Source organism: Capricornis sumatraensis, chromosome 2 (genome assembly GCF_032405125.1).
Source record: "Capricornis sumatraensis isolate serow.1 chromosome 2, serow.2, whole genome shotgun sequence".
NCBI classification, from domain to species: domain Eukaryota; kingdom Metazoa; phylum Chordata; class Mammalia; order Artiodactyla; family Bovidae; genus Capricornis; species Capricornis sumatraensis.
In genome coordinates, this window is record NC_091070.1 from 204,398,599 (window position 1) to 204,422,408 (window position 23,810).

General features: G+C 45.0%; 1 protein-coding gene across 1 annotated transcript in view; it reads right to left on the reverse strand.

Moving 5' to 3' along the window:
- The window catches only part of RIMKLA (ribosomal modification protein rimK like family member A), a 32,862-nt gene extending 14,046 nt beyond the window's left edge, over nucleotides 1–18,816 (reverse strand). Inside the window, exons 1-2 of the mRNA XM_068966564.1 lie at nucleotides 18,654–18,816; nucleotides 2,506–2,736 (exon numbers count right to left, since the gene is read on the reverse strand). Coding sequence (XP_068822665.1) covers nucleotides 2,506–2,736; nucleotides 18,654–18,816 — 394 coding nt within the window. The remainder of the gene's footprint in view (nucleotides 1–2,505; nucleotides 2,737–18,653) is intronic.
- Nucleotides 18,817–23,810: the final 4,994 nt, after the last annotated feature.

Consider the following 23,810-nt stretch of genomic DNA (forward strand, 5'->3'; position numbering starts at 1 on the left):
CAGAAAACTTAAGATCATGCCATCCAGTCTCATCACTTCATGGCAAATAGATGGGAAAACAGTGAGAGACTTTATTTTTTGGGGCTCCAAAATCACTGCAGATGGTGCCTGAAGCCATGAAATTAAAAGACGCTTACTCCTTGGCAGTAAAGTTATGACCAGCTTAGACAACACATTAAAAAGCAGAGACATTACTTTGCCAACAAAGGTCTCTCTAGTCAAGGCTATGTAGTCATGTTTGGATGTGAGAGTTGGACTATAAAGAAAGCTGAGTGCCGAAGAACTGATGCTTTTGAACTGTGGTGTTGGAGAAGACTCTTGAAGAGTCCCTTGGACTGCAAGGAGATCCAATCAATCCATCGTAAAGGAGATCAGTCCTGAGTGTTCATTGGAAGGACTGATGTTGAAGCTGAAACTCCAATACTTTGGCCACCTGATGCGAACAGCTGACTCATTTGAAAAGACCCTGATGCTGGGAAAGATTGAAGGTAGGAGGAGAAGGGGACAACAGAGGATGAGATCGTTGGATAGCACCACCGACTCAATGAACGTGAGTCTGAGTAAACTCCAGGAGTTGGTGATGGACAGGGAGGCCTGGCGTGGTGCAGTCCCTGGCGTTGCAAAGAGTCAGACACTATTGAGTTACTGAACTGAACGGAACTGATCCCTGCGATCAAGCTATCAAAGGGCTTCCATTTCCTCACATCCCACTCACTTCCTCATCCCTGACAGGTCGGTTTTTCTTTCCAATGCTAAAGTGAAGCTGCAGTCATGGAACTCCCTCTGCTACATCCAACACACGTCTCTGTGCTTATGTGTCTGTTTAGAATCTAACACCACTTTCCATTATACCATTCTTCGTGGTATGTTCTTCCCATGGGCTTCTGTCACCTCTCTTCTTTCTCTTCTCACCTTTCCAGTTGCTCTTACTTGGCTTCTTGAGTAAGTTCTTCTTCCTTTTCCTATTCCCTAAAGGATTCTCTCTCAAACTCTCTTTTATTATTTTATTATGGTAAAATAGACATAACAAAATTTACCATTTAATCATTTCATGCAGTTCAGGCCTCTCTTCATTCTGCATATTCTCCCTGAGTAATCTCCATTCTTGTGATTTCACTGAACATAATGGAAGTTTCCACATCTGCTTCCATAGTCTACACCTCTCTCAGGAGCTCCAGATTCATTTATCTGCTGCCTACTGAATACTTTTACTTGCTTACTATAGACACCTCAAACAGAATGTGTCCTAAACCCAAATAATCTCTCCCAACAATGCCTTGTCCTACCCACTGGTCTGTTTCTCTTCTTCCCTGGAACACTCATTGAGTGTTTGCTTTCTCATCTGGTGGCCCAAACCAGAAACCAGGGTCACTCTTGATTCCTCTCCACCCTCCTAACACCCAAGCAATCATCATGTCCTCATATTTGTCTCCTTCTTAAATCTTGAATCTGTTCACTTCGTTCCTACTCTAACCACCTTAGTTTCGACTATCATTGCTCACCTGCACCGTTTATAAAGCCTACCACTGTATACAGCCTCCCTAATAGCTCAGTTGGTAAAGAATCCGCCTGCAATGCAGGAGATCTTGGTTCGATTTCTGGGTCAGGAAGATCCCCTGGAGAAGGGAAAGGCTACCCACTCCAGTATTCTGGCTTGGAGAATTCCATGGACTAAATGGGGTCGGAAAGAGTCAGACACGACTGAGCGACTTTCACTTTCACCACTATACATCCTGTCTCTACTTTCTCTCTGGTCTAATTCCTTCCTCAAAGTGTAGCCAAAGTGACATTCTGACCTCTCATCAGGCCATTTCCTTGCTTAAAGCCCTCCAATAACTTCCTGTCAGTCTCAGAATTACCCCAACCTCTTTCATATACTGTAGATGGCAACTTCTTATCTTTCTAGCCATATATCTCAACTCTAGTTCCCTGATATTCTACAAATTACTCAAAATAACACCAATCAGTCATGTTCTCTCTTACCTTTAGATCTTTCTATATTCTGCTTTCTTCTTAGACTGCTCCCTTGCCCACCTTGCTTTAGCTCGATAACTTCAGCTTTATCTCTTTTGGGAAGTCTTCAATATCCTAAACTAAATGAGGAGCTCTCCTATGTAAACCCATACCATCTTGCACTAACTCTTACCCTGGCACTTACTGCACTGAAACTGCCTGCTTACTTGCTGTCCTCTGCCCCTGATGAACTGGAAACGCCTTGAGAGCAGGATTCTGCTGCTTACTGCTAGAGCAGAGTGCCTAGAGGTGGTTGGCACATAGTGTGTCCCAGCTACATATTTAATGGACAAACTCCAGGGAAAAAGGAGCAAAGACATTTCAGACAGAGGGAATGACTATGATACAGACTCAAGGTATTGACTCAACTAAGATAAACAGATGCACCTTGAAAGCCAACAAGAGCTACTAGAGGGCTTCTGGGGAGAGAGAACATAAGAGATGCAGGCAATTTGGAAAAACAAGTCTCAATTCTATTTTAAGGACACTCACCATAGGAGAAGGTGTCTGGCATGGGGACCCCATGCCCAGCCAGCTCCTGGAATGTCCAGAATTTGTTGATGCAGTTTAGAATGCTCTGTGGGCGGTTGACTAAGCGGCAGCCCAGCTTCTCCAGGTGTCGCAGGACGGTGATGTCACTGTCCGACTGCACGGAGGGCGTGGGCACGCGGACAAGCACCACGTCTGGGAAAGTGGTGAGCGCCTTCTGGTTCAGCTGCAGGCCTGCAATCAAAAGAAGAGGTGAGCTGTGTGCCGGCTGTCATCTAATTCCACCAGAAGCACTGGTTCCAACAGATTCCTCAAGACTGAAGTTAGTGGAAAGAAGAGCCTTGAAAATGGCACTTGCATATCCTGTTGTAATGAGATGCTACTGTCCATCTTATACTCTAAGCAAATGAACACTGAGGAAATACAAAAGAGTGAATGGGGGCAGGGGAGAAGGGCAGTGTACCGAGAATAACCCCAGTCAGGAAAATCCATAGGAGATAATACAGTCCAGTACCTCCTTCCATATAGACCTATTAATAGTATTCCCTAAAACTCAGTGGCTGAGGAGGCTGGAGACAATGACAGGGAATGCAGCATAAGTCACTTAAGGTATTTTTACTACTCTCATGATTTCATCTTTAAAAGTCATCTGGAATATTATGAATATAATGAATGTAAAAATGTCAATGTTAAGTGAAAAGGAAAGGATACAAAATTATCGATATAAGTTAGAAAAGGTATATCAACATTTTAACAGTGGTAATGGGATTATAGATGATTTCCTATAATTATCCATATTTTCCAAAATGTCTCCAACTGCGTATTAGCTTTATAACAAAAAACTTGAAAAATAATCAATCTACTAAAAGTCAATTCAATATTAAGAAAAACTAGAATGCATCACAAAACAATTGATCTGTATACCCAGAGGACTTCAACCTGCATGACACTGGATGAACTGGGAGTATTAGCTTGTGATGAGGAGTCAGAGGAACAGGAGTGCAGTCTTTAATTTTCTGTAGGGTTCCATGCAGAAGGATTACTTGGCTTGTCTTCTGTGACCTCAGGAGATAGAGCTGAGGAGCTATCCATAAGAGCATTATTTTGTCTGACTGCTCACTGCTGTGTCCTCAGCCCCTAGAACAGTATCTGGTGCGTGGTAGGTACCCCGTGTTTGTTTAATTGTATAGAAGCTACATAGAGATAGATTTGGGCTCAATGAAAGGGACACTTTTCCGCTGTCTTAGGATGGAATGGGCTGAGACTCATTAGGTCATTCGAGGATGGCACAGAAGGAATGTCAAGGTTAGATAAGCTCACAGCAACCTGCTTGATCTCTTTCAACCCTGATAGCCTACGGTTTGTATTACTCTTACTAGTTAACTAGGCATCTCCAGTGCACTCAGCATCTGGGGATACAGTGACAGAGACAGGAAGTGGGCTGGAGAGGGCAATGAGAAGTGAGTTCAGGGAATTACTTGGTCTGCCTTAGTGAACCCTAAAGGAGTCTCTAACATGCTCCACAGAAAACCTTTTAAACACAGTTTGAGAACCATGTTATAGACTTTAATCTAAAGCACCTTTGATTTCGTTAAGTGATAAAAAGTGCACAACCGTATTAATTTCAAGAAAATAAAAGTTACTAAGGATGTTGCTATTTCTCTATTCGGGGATGAATAATATCAATACAAAAACTCTAAGCAAAACAAAACAACAGCAACCAGACCCAAAAACCCAAACCACAAAACGACTACATGGATCTAACTTGCACAGTTTCCTCCCATTCTAGATGTTTCACCAATTTAAAGCAAAGAGAGTAAGTGCAGTCATTCAGTTCAATTATTTTTAGCACTTCTGTTGACAGTGTGAACCCAAGGAACGGGAACGTAACTCTCAGAGCTGATGTCTAAAGAGCTTTCAGGTTATCTTCACTTTGCCATCAGAAAACAGGATCATTTATATGTGCTTTTTCCTTTGCCACTAATAGCCCCTGGGGAAAGAAATCTGAAAGGGGAAAAAAGCAAACTCTGAGTAATATCCTCAAAATTGGTAGCAGAAGAAAGAAAAGTATTCAAGTTGGTGAAAAAGGTGAGTAAATACAGAACAGTCAGGGGAAAAGCGACAGCCCAGAACGACATTACATAATGAGGTAATATATGCAAAAATGCTTTAAGAACTACGAAATGCTATGCATACGCAAGGCACTGGCATTTTTACTGCACAGACATTCTACGGAGCAAGGTAGGACGATTTATGGAGATTTGCACCACCTGATGAGAAAAATGGCTTTGCAACAGAAAAGTGACCTAGAGAGATGAGAAGCAGCAGAAACGTCTGGCTTTTAAATCTCAACACGAGACCACAGACAAACAGTTAAACTTCTAAATGGGAAGGAAAGAATTCAGTCATTTCTGGAAATACCAACCACATGTGGACAGAGACAGCTCAGCCTCGACAAGCAGATTCACGTACACCTAGAAGTCTTACCAGGACTTCATCTCTCTTCTCCAAAGGTAAATCTTTGGGCCTGGCTCATTCCAACTGAAGCCTTTAATAAACGAAGAATGGAATGGATTAACGTGGAGCTGAAAAGGCTCTTGCAAGCAGTTAGACAGATGTGGTCTCTGACTGCGCTGGCCTCCAGCTCTGTACAGAGAGGAGCATGATGGATTTAGGGAAAACATCAGTACAACCAGTTCTTTCTCTGCCCGTTGACCCAGCTCCAGCATCCATGCTATGGGGCAACATCACTTGCCCCCTGATCATTTTCTTTGCTGTCTGTACCTTGGGCTTCCCATGTGGTGCCAGTGGTAAAGAATCTGCCTGTAATGCAGGAGACGTGGGTTTGATCCCTGGGTAGGGAAGATCCCCTGGAGGAGGACATGGCAACTCATTGCAGTATTCTTGCCTGGAGAATCCTATGCACAGAGGAGCCTGGCAGGCTACGGTCCATAGAGTCTCACAGAGTCAGACATGACTGAAGCGACTTAGCACAGCACGTCACGGCACCTTATCCAAATTAAACATTTCTAGAAGCAGGAGACAAGAGTCTGCAGCTTGTGATAGCATCCGTCAGGAGGAACAGTAGTTCCGCACAGCCATGGCCAAGAACAGCTTGGATTTAAGACTGGTGTTCTGCAAACCTGTCAGTGAATTCTTGAGCCTTTAACCACTTAGTAATCTCTCTCCCTCTTCCCATAAATATCTCCTCTCAGGAAAGGATGGAGCCTCATGTGTCACCTTTCCTGGGATCATTAACATTCCCACTGCAATCTATGGGCCTTAAGCCAAGGGAATGAAAGGCTGATGCAGGAACTCAGAGAGGACAGGCTTCTGCTTTGCTGGCAAGGGATGGAAGGAAAGCCCTGAACCACGAGGGGCTCGTTCCCTCAATAACAAGGGATTTCATGGGATTAAGTGCCCTAGTGCTCTTGGGTATCACCTTGACCTGGACATCAGGGTGAAGGGAAAGGAGCTGAGTTGCTTCTGGGATATCTGGGATCTCTCAGGCTCCTAGACTGGGCTTGAGATTTACTATTTAGCCTTGAACCACTTTTTTTTTTTTTTAATTAAAATGATCACTCTGTCCCTGAACAGGTCCATAAGATTGTGAGAATGATCAGAGCCCAAACTAGTTAGTACAGTGATGAATAACCAACCTCGCTTAAATCAACTTTTTGAAACCACAATATTTCCTCCATATTACTTCCAAAAAGAATAATATACTTTCATGGGTAATTATGTTCTGATTTCCTTTTGATTCTATTATTTATATTTGGAGATATTTTTAATGTATTAAAAACAAGATAGAAAAAATGAGTAACTTTCCCAAAGAATTGAGCCTGTTTTTCTTCCTAACTTATATATTGGATTAAATTAATTCTACAAAACTAGACTTGTGCATTTATATGTACAACAGCAGAGAAATGCACATAATAATACAGAGAAATAGCTTTAGAAATAAGTCATTATTGGAAAGCAGAGCTCTAAAAATTAAAACTCATTTTCAATCATTCATACAAATACAGGGAAGAGTGAAGGATAATAAAAGGTAGAATCATTCAGATCTGAATTTGCCTAACATTTTGTGTTTGAGGGACTTTGCTAAGAACTTTCATATGTATTACTGTATTTAAATTAAAGATGTATTGTTAAAAGAAAAAAAACAGAACAGACGTAGTTGCTGAGGAAGAGTGATGGCCTGGGAGTTTGGGGGTAGTAAATGCAAACTATTACATTTAGAATGAATGAACAAGGTCCTACTGTACAGCCCAGGGAACTATATTCAATATCCTCTGGATATTGAGAGTATTCAAAACCATAATGGAAAAGAATATAAAAATAGAATGTATATATGTGTGTAACTCCGTCACTTGGCTGTAGAGCAGCAATTGGCAGAACAATGTAAATCAACTATGCTTTAATTTTAAAAAAATGACATCTTGTATATGAACCCTTGTACTGGACTGACTATCCAAAGTCTTTGCATTTACACAGACAGACCTGATTAAGATGCCCAGTGGGGCACCACCCTTTAGATGTGTGGGCACAGAGCACTCATTCATATACACACGTGTACATCCCTGGCTTCACAACGAAACGCAAGCTTCAGAACTAGACCAGCAGGGCTTCCCCGGTGGCTCAGTCCTCAAGAATCTGCCTGCTAATGCAGGAGACACGGGTTTGATCCCTGATCTGGGAAGATCCTACGTGCTGTGGACGAACTAAGCCTCTGTGCCACAACTATTGAGTCTGTGCTCTAGAGCCCAGGGGCCCCAACTACTGAAGCCCGTGTGCCCTAAAGTCCATGCTGCGAAACGAGAGAAGCCGCCACCACAAGACGGCACAACTGCAACGAACAGTGGCCCCTGCTCGCCCCAGCTAGAGGAAAGCCCATGCAACCACGAGGATCCAGCGCAGACAAAAAATAAATAACTGATTAAAAAAAAAACGCTACACTGGCTTCTTGTATGCTAGGAAAAAAACACTTCATTTACGAAGCAAGTGGCAGAAATAAGAAAAAGAGCAGAACACGATAGCGGGAAAGCCAGCAAAGGACCTCACTTAATGCGAGTTTTCAGAACCACTTCACTTGAGTAGGATCATGTTTACTACTAGCCACGGTTGGCAGTAGAGCTGAGAAAGGAAGCAACGCTATAAATTAAGTGGATAATAATCCATCAAGTGCTGCGCACTACCATGTCGTGCTAGGAGGAATATGTGTCATCCCAAACATGATCTGGCTCGTCCCAATCACTCTCCACATTTTCTCCGGTCTTTTTCTACCCTACCCCCCAGCATCTCCTCATTCGGAAGTTATTTTTATTCTTACTATGCCGCTCTTCCCTCCCTTTTAAAGGTCTTTGTTACAATGCTCAAAGAAAATTGCACCTCTACCCCATTAAGACTCACAGTCATTATGAGGCCACCTTCTCTTTCCACCAGATGCTATTTTGAGGTCATTTAATTCAGTTCAACCTTTATGGAACTGTTGCGATGAGTCAGACACAGGAATACAAAGATGAGCCAGGTGGTCTCTGCCTACCAGGAGTTTATCGTCTCCTTATGGAGAAAGATGCTGACATCATTCAGTCACTCAACACACATCTATCATTTCATGCAGTCATTCAGTGAAGATTTATTGAGCACCTACTTTGGGCCAAACCCAGTGTTAGTTTTGGGTTTCCCCAGCAGGACTCCTGGAGACAAGGACTGAAGTACAAGAGGTTTATCATCAGGGAGGTAATTTCAGGAAACACTGGGAGGGGAGTGGAGAAGACAATGCTGCAAATAAAAGGTGTCTTAGAAAGTGAGTGATGACCTTGGCACCCAGAGCTTAATCCTGCTGGGCAGCAATAACAAACGGTCTAGTGCACACTCCTTGGTTACCACACCCAAGGGGCGAGGGAGCTAGTGATTTATAATTTTATATGTATTCTAAGTCTGGCTGAGAGCGGATCCAGGGGTGTGGTGGTAATTCCCTGGCCCTTCTGGCTTACCATGCATGTGTGGACAAAGTGAGCTTCTGTAACCAGAGAAAGCCGTCAGGCAGAGATTCAGGTACTGATGGTTAGATGCAAGACAAGGGGTGGGGCAGGGGTGCCATCAAATGTAAGAGCAAAGTGCCATGGGAGAGCCTCTGACAGTGAAGGAACATGCATCCAGGCACCGTCTTAAGGGCTGGGCACAGGGGCTGAGGTGTGTGAGTGAGACAACATCCCTGGGATTTAAGAAGAAAGCAGACAGACAACTGTAATTAATGTCAGTGAGGTTCTACAGAACACCTGGGTATTAAGAAGAGTTATCAGTCTGGTTTGGGCAGGGGCTGGGGAGATTCTAACACAATATTAGAAGTGCTCTGGCAGGCGTATATATCATATATATCAGGGCACAGTGACAGCAAAGGAGGAGGGGACAGCAAAGGAGGAGGGGACAGCTAGGTGATTATTTCTGAGAGAATCAAGGCAAGTTTCAGACAGGAGATGTCAACTCACAGTGCTTCCGGCTCAGAAGAAACATGTATAACTAATAAAAGCTTGATGTCTACCACTTGTTGCAAAGGCATGACAACTCATACACACAGAGTTCAGGAATATCCCAGGGCTATTTGCAAAGGCCTTTCAAGAAGTTGAGGCCACAAGAGATGAAAGGCAATTCTGGCAAAGTGGATAAAGTCCTGGCCTCCAAGTCAGAGACCGGATTTAATTTGTGCTGTCATCTAACAGCTTGGCAAGACAAAAAATGTCCCTGGGTCTCAGTTTCCTCTTCTGTAAAATAGAAGAACTTGAAAACCTTCCTCTTTCCCTCACCTCACCAACACAATCTTTCCTGCAACCACAAAGACAACTCTCATCAAGCCCTTTCCCCCTTTCACGTCAGTCTCTCAAGACTCCAGTCTCCAAGGCCATGTCCCTGGACTCTGACCCACACCCACCCCAGTTCGGACACTGCCTTTTTTACTCCCACCTCCGTCTTCTCTGTGCTCTAGGGGACTCAGTCGATGGGACTCAATGGGCAGCAAATCCCCTATCCTTGACCCTTTCAGTGAGTGTTCCTCTCCTCTTCTTTTTTTGAGTCTAATTGACCCCTGCCTCTCCCCAGTGGCACTGCCTTCTTACCGCCTCCCAAGCTGTGGCGGTTTTCTCTGTCTCACGCCGGGGGTCACTGGGCCTGGAGGTAGGAGAGACGTGCTCCTTGCTTCTCACTGTGGCTTGACCATCCCCCTTCTCTCCTCCTAAAACATCCAGTCTGACTCTCGTCCAACCACATCACATTTCCCTACTTGTGCAGGCCTTCCAAGGCTCCCAGTCACTCCCCTGTCCTTGAAGCTTTAGCTCCAGACTCACTGACTCTCTTGCACTGTCATAGATACTGGTGACTTCAATATCCCAATGCAGGGGACCTGGGTTTGACACCTGGTCAGGGAACTAGATCCCACATGCAACTAAGAGTTTGCATGCTGCAACTAAAGATCCTGCATGCCGCAGGGAAGATCAAAGATCCCATGTGTTGCAACTAAGACCCAGCACAGCCAAAGAAAGAAGTCAATTAATTAAAATTTTAAAAAAAGAATTCTTCCAATGCCCAGGTCTCTCCATCTTTTGACTTCTTTTCCTCCAAGGATCCTGTCCATCACCCCAGCCCAGCCACCACTCCCAGTTACATTCCAGACTTTATGCAGTGATCATAACTCCAATCTCCGACCACTGCCTCCTATCTTTCCAGCTCACTCTCTCGTACCCCAACTCCAGCCACACTTTGATACCATTTGGAACTACCATGCACGGATCCCCCATCTTTTTACTGCCCCTCACCCCCTTCATGCCCTCACTTCCTCCCTTACACTATTTAAATTCCATAGTGAAGCACCACACATATACCCTCATGCCCTTGCACCCATTTCTTGCTTGTAACCCTGATCCCACTCTGCCTACTTCATATGTTCTTCTGTGCAATGGAGCATGGCTGGAGAAAAAATACACAAACCTGTTGGCTGGTCTCAAGCCCGTCCTTACTGCTGCCTGGTAAGCATTCTGTTTCCCTGGTCCATTCACTCTCCCTCAACCCCAAGCAACTATTTCATACTTTGTCTTCTTGCCTCAAATCTTTACTTCTTCCTACCTCCTTCTCATTCTGACTCTTCCTATTTCAATTATTCCGAAGCAATCGGAAGAGAACTTCTCTGTAAGTTTCCACTAACACATCTACCCACCTACCTGTACCTGCGCCAATAGGTTACTTTCTCTGTTATACAGTGGCTGAAGTGTCCTTGTTCCTAGCTTAAGCCAGCTTCTTGAAATATGCATTTGATCCCAACCCCTCTCAGGCATTTAAGGCAATGCTCCAGCAATTAACCTCCTTCTCCTAAATCTCCCATTTCCCTCTATCAGATCATTCACACTAACATAAAACATGGTGTTATTTAATAAAAGCCTCTCAAATTCATCTTTGAGCAATATCTTAGCTCAAGCTGCTATTACAAAATACCATAGCCTGGGTGGCTTAAACAAGAGACATTTATCTTGCACAGTTATGGACACTGGAAGTCTGATATTGGGGTCTGATACTGCCTTCTTGCTGTATCCTCACATGGCAAGGAGAAAGAGACAGAGAGAAAGATCAAGTTCTCCCAACTCTTGTTATAAAGGCATTAATCAGATCATGAAGACCCCACCCTCGTGATCTCATCTACATCTCATGACTCAAAGGCTCTACCTCCAGATACATTCACATCAGAGGTTAGGGCTTCAGCGTATGAATTTTGGGAGAACACAATTCAGCCCATACAAGTTATCAATCCATTCTTCACCTTTCCGTTATAATAAAACTCCTAAGACTGTGTGTATATTCACTATGTTCCATTACTTCATTGAAACTGCTCTTGTCACAGTCACTAATGCTGCTGCTGCTGCTAAGTCGCTTCAGTCGTGTCCAACTCTGTGCCACCCCATAGACGGCAGCCCACCAGGCTCCCCCATCCCTAGGATTCTCCAGGCAAGAACACTGGAGTGGGTTGCCATTTCCTTCTCCAATGCATGAAAGTGAAAAGTGAAAGTGATGTCGCTCAGTCGTGTCCAACTCTTGGCGACCCCATGGACTGCAGCCTATCAGGCTCCTCCGTCCATGGGATTTTCCAGGCAAGAGTACTGGAGTGGGGTGCCATCGCCTTCTCCTCACTAATGCTAAGCCCATAGTTTAAATCCCATGGTCAATTCTCAATCCTCATCTAACTTGATTTACCAACCACAGCTGAAATTGTCTCATCATGTCTTCTTTCTTTAAATATTTTCTCCACTCAGCTTCCAGCACACCACACTCTCCAGGGTTTACTTCCTTAACTTAAGATTCTTTGCTGGTTCCTCTCCCTCTCCCCGAGTTTCCCCAACGGCTCAGCAGCAAAGAATACACCTGCAATGCAGGAGAAGTGGGATCCCTGAGTATGGAAGATCCCCTGGAGGAGGAAATGGCAGCCCACTCCAGTATTCTTGCCTGGGAAAAACTCCATGGACAGAGGAACCTGGTGGGCTCTAGTCCATGGGGTTGCAAGAGTTGGACACGACTGAGTGACTGAGCATGCATTCTCCCTCTCCCCAACCACTGAATGGTGGAGTACCCCAGAGCTCAGTCCCTGGATCTCTTTTCTGTCTGTAGTCAGTCCTGGGAGATGTGTATGGAGATGCTTCTATTTTTGATATCCTCAGGCCAGGACTTTCCCCTGAGTTGCAACTGATATGATAAACTGCCTACTTACCACTTCCATTTGGATGTTTAATGGGCACCTTAGGCAGTCCTGACCCTCACCACCTACCCAAACCTACTCCCTTCACACCCTTTCCATGTGAGCAAATAGTAAACTGATTCTCACAGCTGTTTAGGACAAACATTGGAACTTTGAAGGCCTCCTTGCTTAGTCTTTCTTACATGTCCAATGTCTGATCCAGCAGGCAAATCCTGACAACTCTGTCTTCAAAATATATCCAAAATCCAGTCTCTTTTCCCCTCCTCCCCTGAAATCATTCTAGTCCAACAATCAGCATCCTTCATCTCCCACCTGAGCTGCAGCAACACCCTCCTAGGGGATCTCTCTGCCTCTGCCCTTGCTGCCATCAGTCTATTCTCAACACTACAGCCAGTATGGTCCTGTGCACGTAGGGCAGGTCACATCACCTCTCTGCTCAAAATTCTTCAGTGGATTCCCAGCTCATTCCAGGGTAAGATAGAAAGTGCATCCGTGACTCACAAGGCCCTATATACGGGCTCCCCTCCCACCCTCACCCCTCTGACCTCCTCTCCTAATGCTCATTCTTAACTCATTCTGCTCTGGCCACACTGGTTTCCTTGTTCCCTCTCCCTGAACCACTCTATCCTCGGATATCCCAAACAGCTTGTGTCCTTATCTTCTTCAGTCTTTTACTTGAACTTCATGTTCTGGGTGAAGACCACTCCAGCCACCCTGTCTAAAACTACAATCCCTTCCCTAGCCCCAGAAATGCGCTATTTTTTCTTCCTTCTTCCTTCTTCCTTCTTTCCTTTTTCCCTCCCTAGCTCTTTTCACCATATACTAATATATTTTACCTCGTTTGTGTTCTGTCTCCCCAACTAGAATGTAATCTCCTCGAGAGGTAGGGATTTCTGTCTGTTTTGTTCTGATGCCTAGATCAATACCCTACACATAGTAGGCAGTCAACAGATATTTATCGAGCAAATGAATGAACAAAATCATAATACTGAGGGAGACTGTGTCTGTTCTTACTCTCCATTGTGTCTCCAGCACCAAGCACAGCACCTGGCCTGGCACAGAGCGGGCACCCAATTGATACTTGTGGAATGAAGTTAAGGAATGAATAGGATTGTTGTGAAGATTAACCGACACATAAATGATATTAAACTATTAGGAGGAGAAGGGGGCGACAGAGGATGAGATGGTTGGATAGCATTACTGACTCAGTGAACATGAGTTTGAGCAAACTTTGGGAGATAGTGAAAGATGGGGAAGCCTGGAGCACTGCAATTTATGGGGTAGCAAACAGTTGGATACAACTTAGCAACTAAACAGCAACAGCAACAACAATACCAGAGTCATAGGAATAAGGAACCATTATTCCTGTTTATTCTTCAATGCATAGTAACTTAACTGTATCCTTTCCTCACAACGAAATCTTGCTTTTTAATAGTGAAGGATCAAGTAGAATTAGATTGAGAATTTTGGATCCTGTTGTAGTTTTGGAACAAAACAATATAAAATTCAAATAAGGTGAAGTCTCTCTGGGAAATAGGTACTGTGGCCCACCTATCTACTGGAGAAGTTGGTTTGTGCAGGGATAAGCCTAGCAGTAATGTACCTGGATGTCAGTGGACTCTCTACTAAGAAGAGGAATGACAAGGGGGATGGATGGATGCAGATGACCTGATCTCTCTGATGATGGCTGTATCCCTGCTACCAGGCACGCTTAACCAATGTGGTGGAGGGCATGGTAGTAACAACAAGTGATTCAGAAACCTATAAAGTAGGGCTCTGAGATCCACTAAGGACCCCCATCTATTAGTTCTAGAATGTTTTCCAATAGAGTTCATGAGCTGGCCCTAAAAATAGCCGTTAGAAACATCAACATAAACCACACTTCAACCCATCCTCAGTCTTGGAGGTCAGCCCACAGTAATAAATGTGGACCCACAGGGTAAAGCAGATCTATTCAGCACTCAGGTCAGTCTGGAAACATTATATGGTCGGTGCTTCCACCCACTCCCTGATCTTTCCACTAGTGCTGGATGCTGGTTTATTCGGATTACAGGGTGTCAGGCACAGGCCTTTAGCATGGACTAAGGCTAAAGATCAACCTTCGTGCACAAAGTTGAGCCTGGTACCCTTTCTTGCTAGTGTCTTCTTGCCCAGTAATGGGAATCCATCCTTTCTCTACAAGGCCCCTGTCCTCTTTTGCAAGGCTGAGACAAGACCATTTCCTCATTCAAATTTAATTAAGATTTCTCCCCACCCAAACATCTTAAATCTTACACACCTGATTCCTACAAAGAACCAAGTGAGAGTCTCCCAAAACAACTGAATGTAAAGAACCTGACCTAGAAACTGCCATACAGCCACCAAGGTTTTAACTCTGAAAGTAAGGGAAGAATGCTGAATCATCCTGCTCCTAGGAGCCAAACTGTAACACATCCTCATTTCCAGGTCAGACACATCTCTTCTGTCTTGGTATCTGTTCCTGAGTTTGGGGCTTTACTTGTTTCTTGAGACAGTTAATTGTAAAGACCGGTGGGTGGTCAAAACACTTGATTTGCACCAGTGACTCTGCCCTCAGATAAATAAACATCCTCATCACAAAAACAGTTATGCATCCAGTCATGAAATCCCAGACACAGCAGCTAATTACAGCACAAGTCTCACGTAGCTGCATTAGCCTCTCACATAGCTGCATTAGCCTTTAAAGGTACTTCATCCAGTCACCCAACAAATGTCAACTGAAGGTCTACTATGTACCTGTTCTGGAGCAGACACTTGAGCAATATCCAGTCATTTAGGGGGTGAGAGAAGACGAACTTTGTAACTAGGTAAATTACAATGAAATACAATGAATGCTATCTTATTTGGCAGCAGATGGAAAAGAAAGATGCTTGGGGGCCAGTTAAGGGGTCAAGACAGACTTTAGAGAAAAGATGCATATAAAGGCTGAATACGAGTTCCCCATGGGGCAGGGAGCTGGACCAGATGAGCATCTCAGGCAGAAGCAATTTCAGTGCAAGGGCCAAGGTGAAGTCAGTGCAGGCTGATGCATGGGATGGAGTGGAAGCAAGGAAACAGAAAGTGCTGAGCCCACAATTACTCAGTGCTGGTCCCTAACTGCCAGCCAGCACCATATGCCCAGACACCCTGACTGGGCACATAACTATCCGATTAATCTGTAAAGAGAAACTTGGCCTATGGCATATGATAAATAATCCATGTGTTTCGTTTTGAATATTCCTATGTACATTTTGGTGCCATATTCACCACCACTATGTCCTCACGATTGAGAATAATTAACAAAAATGTGTCGAACGAATGAAGAACTTGTGGTTTCTAAGAAGGACATGGCGATGCACAGATTCTCATAATGCTACATCCAGCAGGAAGGTGCACGGAAAGTGTTTTCTACAGGATTGCTTCAGTCACCTGAAGGTCATTCACTCCTCCCAGTAGTCTCGCCATCCGAATCTATGCTCAGTAGAGCAGACCACTGGGTTAAAAAGAATAACCATAAAACCTCGCATTTGCAGCGTTTCTTCAGTTTACTTGTATTATTCTGTTTAAATCCAAAACTTTGATCCTCTTGTCTAATTCTACTTCATATATAACCTGAAATTCTTATCTCTGGATTTGGGTTCCCACTAGCCTCCATGGAGGGAAGATGGGCAATGAACTTAAGGAAGTGGCGGAGTCACTGCCCGTTCTTGTCTCAAAATGACCCCTTCATCTACTCCCACATGAATCTAAAGAAAGAATGGAAAGGAGCAAAGATATGAAGCCTGAGTAAAGGCGACACTTTAACTGCCTGAACTGTCACATGACTCTGCAACGTCACTGTCTAGCCTCAATGTAACGTAATTCTGTTCAATTTCATATCTACTGAGAAAGGTATTGGGCTGGCCAAAAAGTTCATTTGAGTTCTTCTATAACATCTTACAGAAAACCCCAAACTTTCTGGCAATACTCTAGGTTGCAGATGTCCAGGGATACACTTATTCCATTATCACTGGCTGAGAATTAGAGTAGGTTGTTAACCATCCATCACTCCATCTCTTTGATCATTAGGCTTTTCATTTATAAAATGAAGGGGTCAGAATGGATGGTCCCAAACTCCTTCCCAGCTCCCACAATAATTTTCAAATAGGAAAGGACATCAATACCACTGTAACTCTTTCTGGATTTCAAAGCCAGTAAATTCTAGAGTTTATTTCAGAGGAATACTTTGGCTTAACAAATTACCAACAGTTTTCTATAACTGACTCTAGAAGAAACTGGGAAATAGACTGCATATCTTAATTCATTTAAATGCATTTATTGAGTGCCTAGTACGTGAGAGGCACTATTTAGACACTGTTACGGCACTGAGCAAAGCAAAGGAGCCCAGTCTTCTCATGGAACTCACTTATTGTGCTTTAATTAATCCCCCCATGCACCACACACCGAATAAGTCTTTTGACTGCTTTGGACAGCACAAACAGTGACCTAGTAGGTTTGTTTTATGTGTTGTGACTTGTGTGGGGCAATCACTGAATTAGCAAAAAGTTAAAACTGCTTCAAAAAGTAACTGTGTTCATTTTCTTGATCGACTAGGCAAATAACTATGTAGATCTTCTTGTAGTTTAGAAAGAAGTAACTACTAGCTTCTGAATAGATTGAGATACATTCACACAGGAATCCCAGCAAAATGTTAAGACACTACACAAAAGAGTAGAAATGTTTCCTGCAGCATTAGAATTTAATTTTCTATTTTCCTATGACTGTTTAAAATGGGGTTTTAGATACAAAACAGAGAGCATTCCCCTACTCTTTCACGGAATGCATGATGGGTCTATAAGAAGGAAAATGACGTAGAATGATGTGCCTGTATCTCAAAAAAGGCATCTTTACAGGCTGGGGAAAAAAAAAATTAAAAGAGCAAACTCTTGGGGGTGGAAAGATGTATATACTAGACCTAGATCAGTAAAATATGACAGATCATTCCACTTAAGCACAGTACTGGCAGATGATTTTACAGCTGGAGGAACCCTAACCCTTAGCTTTATAAATGAGAAAGCTGAGATTCAAAGACATAAAGAGACCTGGCTAATGCAAAGCCAAGATACTTGTTAGCAGCAAAACTGTAATAACCCAATCCTGCTGATTCCTTATCTAGGAATCCAGTTCAGCATTAACTAACTGTGAGAATTTTTAGCAAATCAAGACTAGAGAGAGGGAGCCCTTTATGGTTGACAGCCACTCTTTTAGACTAAATGTATATGACACCCACTGTTCGGAGTATATTTCTCCAACAGACCATTCAGTCTGATACTACTTATGAAGGTTTTTTATTAATTTAAGGATGAAACATCTAGAACAGATATGGTCCACTTAGAAATAGGTCATATTCAAAATCTCATATGTATGTAGCCTGTTTAGAAGTTGGGTCCCCTTTCCCCTGCCAAAGAAAAGTAACAAATTATGAGTTTATTTAACAGGCATGGTTGAAACAGTATAAATGGTATTCCAAGAAGCACTCTCAGTGGGCCCAAAGCTCCTTGAGTCCTGGACCCCTCTGGTTACCTCCGTACTGGAGGCTGCAGAGACTCAAACACTGCAAGCCAGGGGAAGGTTCTTAAAGCAGGATTCTTAAGCCAGAAACTGTTTATATTAGGATAATTAAGAATATCTAAAACCACACAACCTTTTGAGCTCATGGTCACAGCTGATAACCATGTCTTACCGCCCCTCTCCCATTCCCCACTCCCCAAATCTCTCAAACACAGCAGCGGAGAAATCGATGCAGCCAGAATGGTCTCTACCTGAAATCTTGACTTTTCCGGAATCAGAATTTAATACTTTCAGAGAGGTAGATCAGTTTAAAGAAAACCCATCAAAGGTCTCCTCTCCTACTTTATATTAAAGAGGTGATTCTAATCTTTCTCAGATTTCTCCCCATCTGCAGGTTTCTAGCTTGGGAATAACAGTCTATGCAGTGCACTGCTGATGCTTGGACACTCTTGGAAAACTTTTAAAAACATTCATCTTAATGGAAATTTTGTAAATTTAGTGTTGGATCTTATAAATCTAAACTGGCAGGGTACTGAAGCAAGCAGAATTTGCTAATTTGGGGTTAGCTTCATTTTCCTCGGACCTCCAGGCGACTTCAGGTGAATTCAAGTTCCTTCCAGACTAAGTCTCCTAAGTGAATTAAACCCCCTTTCTCAAATCTTGCCCTCAGGGCAGATGCTGGTGGTCAAAAAAAGCTCCCAAGGTTAGGGAATTTCTCTAACCCGAAGAGGTCTCTCGGGGGAGAGCGGCAGGTTTGGGTGACCCAAAGGAGACTTGGCCGGGGGAGGCCCGATAAGCGGGCCCACCCGCTGGTTCTCGGGGACCCCGGAGCGCCACCCCACCCTCCCGGGCCCACCTAGCTCACCGAGGTTGCCGCCGACGATGGTGACGGCGATCTGGTCCATGAGCACCGCCCGGAAGCGCACGTCCTGCTCGGAGCAGCGCTGCCGGAGGGCGCGCAGGATCTGCACCTGCGGGTAGTCCTCGCGGATGCGCCGGTCCGTCAGGAACCAGAGCTGGGAGCACATGGCGGCCAGGGCGGCGGCGCCCGGAGGGGCGCGGGCCCCCTCGGCGCCCCGGGCCGCTCGCTCGGGCTGGCGGGCGGGCGGCCGGCGTCCTGGCGAGCGCGCGCCGCGGCTCCGCTCCCGCCGGTGCGCCAGGCGCCTCTGCAGCCCTGACCCAGCGAATCTGCCCGGCCACTCAGCGCCGCCGCCGGCCCCGGCCAGCCAATCAGCGCGCGGCGGCGGGCGCGGGCCGGCCACGGGGCCAGCTGCAGAGGCGGCCGCGGCGGGCGGCGCCCGGGAGGGGCGGCGGGGCCGGGGCCTGCGGCGGCCGGGGGAGGGGACCCGAGCGGGGCTGGTGGCCGGGGGGAGCCCCGAGCGAGCCAGGCCGCGGCGAGACTGAGCGAGGGCATCCCTGCCCCGCACTGGACCCCGGTGGGCGTGGCGATGCCGGCCTGGGTGGGGCGATCCGAGCGGGAGGGGTCGGGGCTGCCATCCAGGGAAGCGGAGAGGGTGTCCCGGCTGACGGACTAATGGTCCGCAGCGGGCAGCGGGATGTTTCCCAAAGGCAGTCCCTAACACCTAGGGGCTGGGTGCATCTGCGGCCCCTACAGAACCCGGGCAGGGCCCCGAGGACTTCCTAAGGGAGACTCCAGGGCCTGGCGAAGGTCATCCAGCTAGGCCCCGGGTTTAGACCTTGGCCTTGGACTCCTCTGCCCAAATCGTGGCCTTGAGCTGGGGAGCGGAGAGAGAAGTCGGGAGTTGGGTTGTTTGGGTTTAGGGTCCAGATAATTTGAAGGTGCATTTCTGAGGGTCTCGGGTTTTCCCTCGGACACCCGCTCCCAGGTTGCAGCAGTTCTGGGTCTGTAGAATCTCAATGTGAAGAAAATAGATATGAGTCGTTTTAGTCAGAAGGATGACTAGCTGGTCTTCCCCCATCCCTCTAGACCATACAACTGAGTCATCATTAAACACTGTCCTTGGCCTAGCCAATTGCAAATTCCGCCAGCAAACAACAGTGTTCGTAGCCAGACTTTCCTTTCTAAATCACCGCAGGACTGTAAGTTAGCCATCTTTGGAGATTGCATTTGTTCTTCACTCTCATTAAAATATTTGTCCTTTTTTTTTTTTTTTTTTTCTGGCTTAGGGAAGTGAAGTGAAGTGAAGTGAAGTGAAGTTGCTCAGTTGTGTCCGACTCTTTGCAACCCCGTGGACTGTAGCCCACCAGGCTCCTCTGTCCATGGGATTCTCCCGGCAAGAATATTGGAGTGGGTTGCCATTTCCTTCTCCAGGGGATCTTCCCAACCCAGGGATCGAACCCAGGTCTCCCGCATTGCAGGCAGACACTTTAACCTCTGAGCCACGGCAAGAGGAATTTCAAAGCAGACCAAGCGATAACAATTTAGAAATGGGGTAAGATATCTCAGGTACTGTATAGGCTTCACTATATATATATATTGCAGGTGTGTGCATTTATTTACCCACTTGATGTGCCTTGTGCCGTTGGAAAAGTTCTAAGTAGAATTTCAGAAATTAATTCTTTTTCAAGCAGGGTTAAGTAAATCCTTTTGTATTGCAAAATACTCCCCATCATGAATGTATTTTCTTAAAGTAGCAGAAATCTAGTGCCCCATGACTTACTAACTTTCAGAACTATCTTCCATCCACAGATCGACTTGGGCACTAGAGACTCTATCTTCTACCTTGACCATTTCCTTAATGTCCCATGTTATATATTTTGTAGACCCAGGAAGCAACAGTTAGAACTGGACATGGAACAACAGACGGGTTCCAAATAGGAAAAGGAGTACATCAAGGCTGTATATTGTAACCCTGCTTATTTAACTTATATGCAGAGTACATCATGAGAAATGCTGGGCTGGATGAAGCACAAGCTGGAATTAAGATTGCCGGGAGAAATATCAATAACCTCAGATATGCATATGACACCACCCTTATGGCAGAAAGTAAAGAGGAACTAAAGAGCCTCTTGATGAAAGCGAAAGAGGAGAGTGAAAAGGTTGGCTTAAAGCTCAACATTCAGAAAACTAAGATCATGGCATCTGGTCCCATCACTTCATGGGAAATAGATGGGGAAATAGTGGCAACGTGTCAGACTTAATTTTTTGGGGCTCCAAAATCACTGCAGATGGTGATTGCAGCCATGAAATTAAAAGACGCTTCCTCCTTGGAAGGAAAGTTATGACCAACCTAGATAGCATATTGAAAAGCAGAGACGTTACTTTGCCAACAAAGTTCTGTCTAGTCAAGGCTATGGTTTTTCCTATGGTCATGTATGGTTGTGAGAGTTGGACTGTGAAGAAGGCTGAGCGCCGAAGAATTGATGCTTTTGAACTGTGGTGTTGGCAAAGACTCTTGAGAGTCCCTTGGACTGCAAGGAGATCCAACCAGTCCATTCTAAAGGAGATCAGTCCTGGGTGTTCATTGGAAGGACTGATGCTAAAGCTGAAACTCCAATACTTTGGCTACCTCATGCTAAGAATTGACTCAACGGAAAAGACTCTGATGCTGGGAGGGATTGAGGGCAGGAGAAGACGTGGACGACAGAGGATGAGATGGCTGGATGGCATCACCAACTCGATGGACATGAGTTTGAGTGAACTCCGGGAGTTGGTGATGGACAGGGAGGCCTGGTGTGCTGCAGTTCATGGGGTCACAAAGAGTCGGACATGACTGAACAGCTGAACTGAACTGAATGCTTTCTACTTGGCTTCTGCAGTGTCATACATAGGATGGGTATAAGATGATCAGAACCATAGTTGTCTGGAACAATAATGTGTGTATGAGTCAGTAAATTTAGAAATTGCTTACAATCCATTTTCATAGTCATCTTCATAAGTCAAGAATGTTTAATTCATATGCAAATGGCTACTAAGGTCTCCAATTTTCTCCAAAACCCAGGTTTGAGGAGAACAGGATCTGGGGAATCCAGATGTTGTCATCACTTCTTCTCTGTCTTTGCTCACCCTCCCTAGAAGGTTGCTACCTCTACTGTGATCTCTTTTATAGGATGGATGATAAGCGAGGCCCTTGATAGTGGCATATCCAGTTAGGAGATCGCTAAGCTTATGTTCCCAGGTGGTGCAGTGGCTAAAAAAAAAAATCCTTCTGCCAATGTAGGAGATGCAAGAGATGCATAGAGTGCGCTGGTGGTCTATAGTCCATGGGGCCGCAAAGAGTCTGACATGACTGAGCAACTGAGCACACAGACAATGTTTCTTCATAAGAAAAGAAAGAAAGAGAGTGAAGTCGCTCAGTCATGTCTGACTCTTTGCAACCCCACGGACTGTAGCCTACCAGGATTCCCTGTCCATGGGATTTTCCAGGCAAGGGTACTGGACTGGGTTGCCATTTCCTTCTCCAGGGGATCTATCGAACCCGGGTCTCCCAACATTGCAGGCAGAGGCTTTACCCTCTGAACCACCAGGGAAGCCCTGGTGGGGATTATTTATTTCTCTTTATAGTCTATTTCTTCATAGATGACTCCTGAATTCAGTTTTAACCCTGACATCTCCTGAGCTTCAACAATAAAAAACATGCTGTCCTGCCATCACCTCAGTGTCCCTAGAGCTAACTCATTCTTTCCCCCTTTGTTCCTGATTCAGCTGTCTTAAACAATAAGGAAAATGTATTATCTCATGTAACAAAAGATCTAGAGGCAGGTAGCTCAAATATTTGTTCATTTAACAGCTCAGTGACCTTCTTAGGTACTCAAATTCTTTCCATCTTTCCACTCCGACTACCTAAGGCCAGTGCCCCTCATAGTTACAAAGTGGCTGCCATAATTCCAGCCGGCACATGTGTGCACATAACGTCCAGTGGAAGTAGAGAAACGGTTTCTTCCCATGCGTCTCTTAGTTAGCAGGGAAAACCTGTCTCAGAAGATGGTAAGCAGACTTCTCACACTCTCCCCCGTCTGAACCAGTCACCAGCAGGGAGTAAGAAGCCATCGTGAGTTACTTAATCGTGATCTCCCTCTGTGGCTGAGAATTGAAATCCCACCATCCTCAACAAGCACATTTTGAGTTAGGTGAATCCCCGGGGAAAAATTGCGGTTCTCTTAGAGGAGGGAAAATAGATGTTGGGAGGACAAACAATGGTGTTTGATACAGATGGGTAATAAGGAAAATGTATCAGGAAAAGCCAGGCCAGGCTGCGGTAACAAGTGATTCCAAAGTGGCTTACAACAATGAAGTTTTATTTCCTGAAACACCGAACATGCCCATAACAGATCAGTTTGGCATATTTGAGGTTGTCTTCATGCCAGGACTCAGACTGATAAGAGTCAGCTTTTCAAAAAAAAAAATCGTATTTATTTATTCAGTGTTTTTGGCTCTGCTGGGCTTTCATTGCTCTGCGGCCTTTTCTCTAGCTGCTGAGAGTAAGGGCTACTCTCTAGTTGTGGGGCGTGGACTTATTGCGGTGGTGTCACTTGTCGCAGGGCACAGGCTAGAGAGCACATGGGCTTCAGGAGTTGTAGCACATGAGCTCAGTTGTTGCGGTTCCCAGGCTCAACAGCTGTACCACACGGTCTTAGTTGCTCCACCGCATGTGGGATCTTCCCGGATCAGGGATCAAACCCATGTCTTCTGCCTTGGCAGGCAGATTCTTTCCTACTCAGCCACCAGGGAAGCCCTAGAGTAAGCTTTATCTGGAACAATGTTGGTCTCATGAAAAGGGGAAAATGGTGATAGTGAATCACGTGCTGATTCTTGATACTTCTGCCCAGCACTTTTACATGTTAGAGCTCACGTTTTGTTGGTCAGAGCAAGTTCACCTGGTCAAATCTGACATCAGTAGGGACCAAGTCTAAGGTTACGGAAGTATGATCCTTTCCTGGAAAGAGCAGCAAATATTTGTAAAAAAGAAACCCAAAACTGTGACCAATAATGTGGACTGCCACACTCAAGGATGAGAAACAGCCAAATCCTACTCTGCTGGTCATCTCTTCTCTCTTTAGAGTTCCCAAGGGAACTATACAGAAGAAAGAAATTGGAATA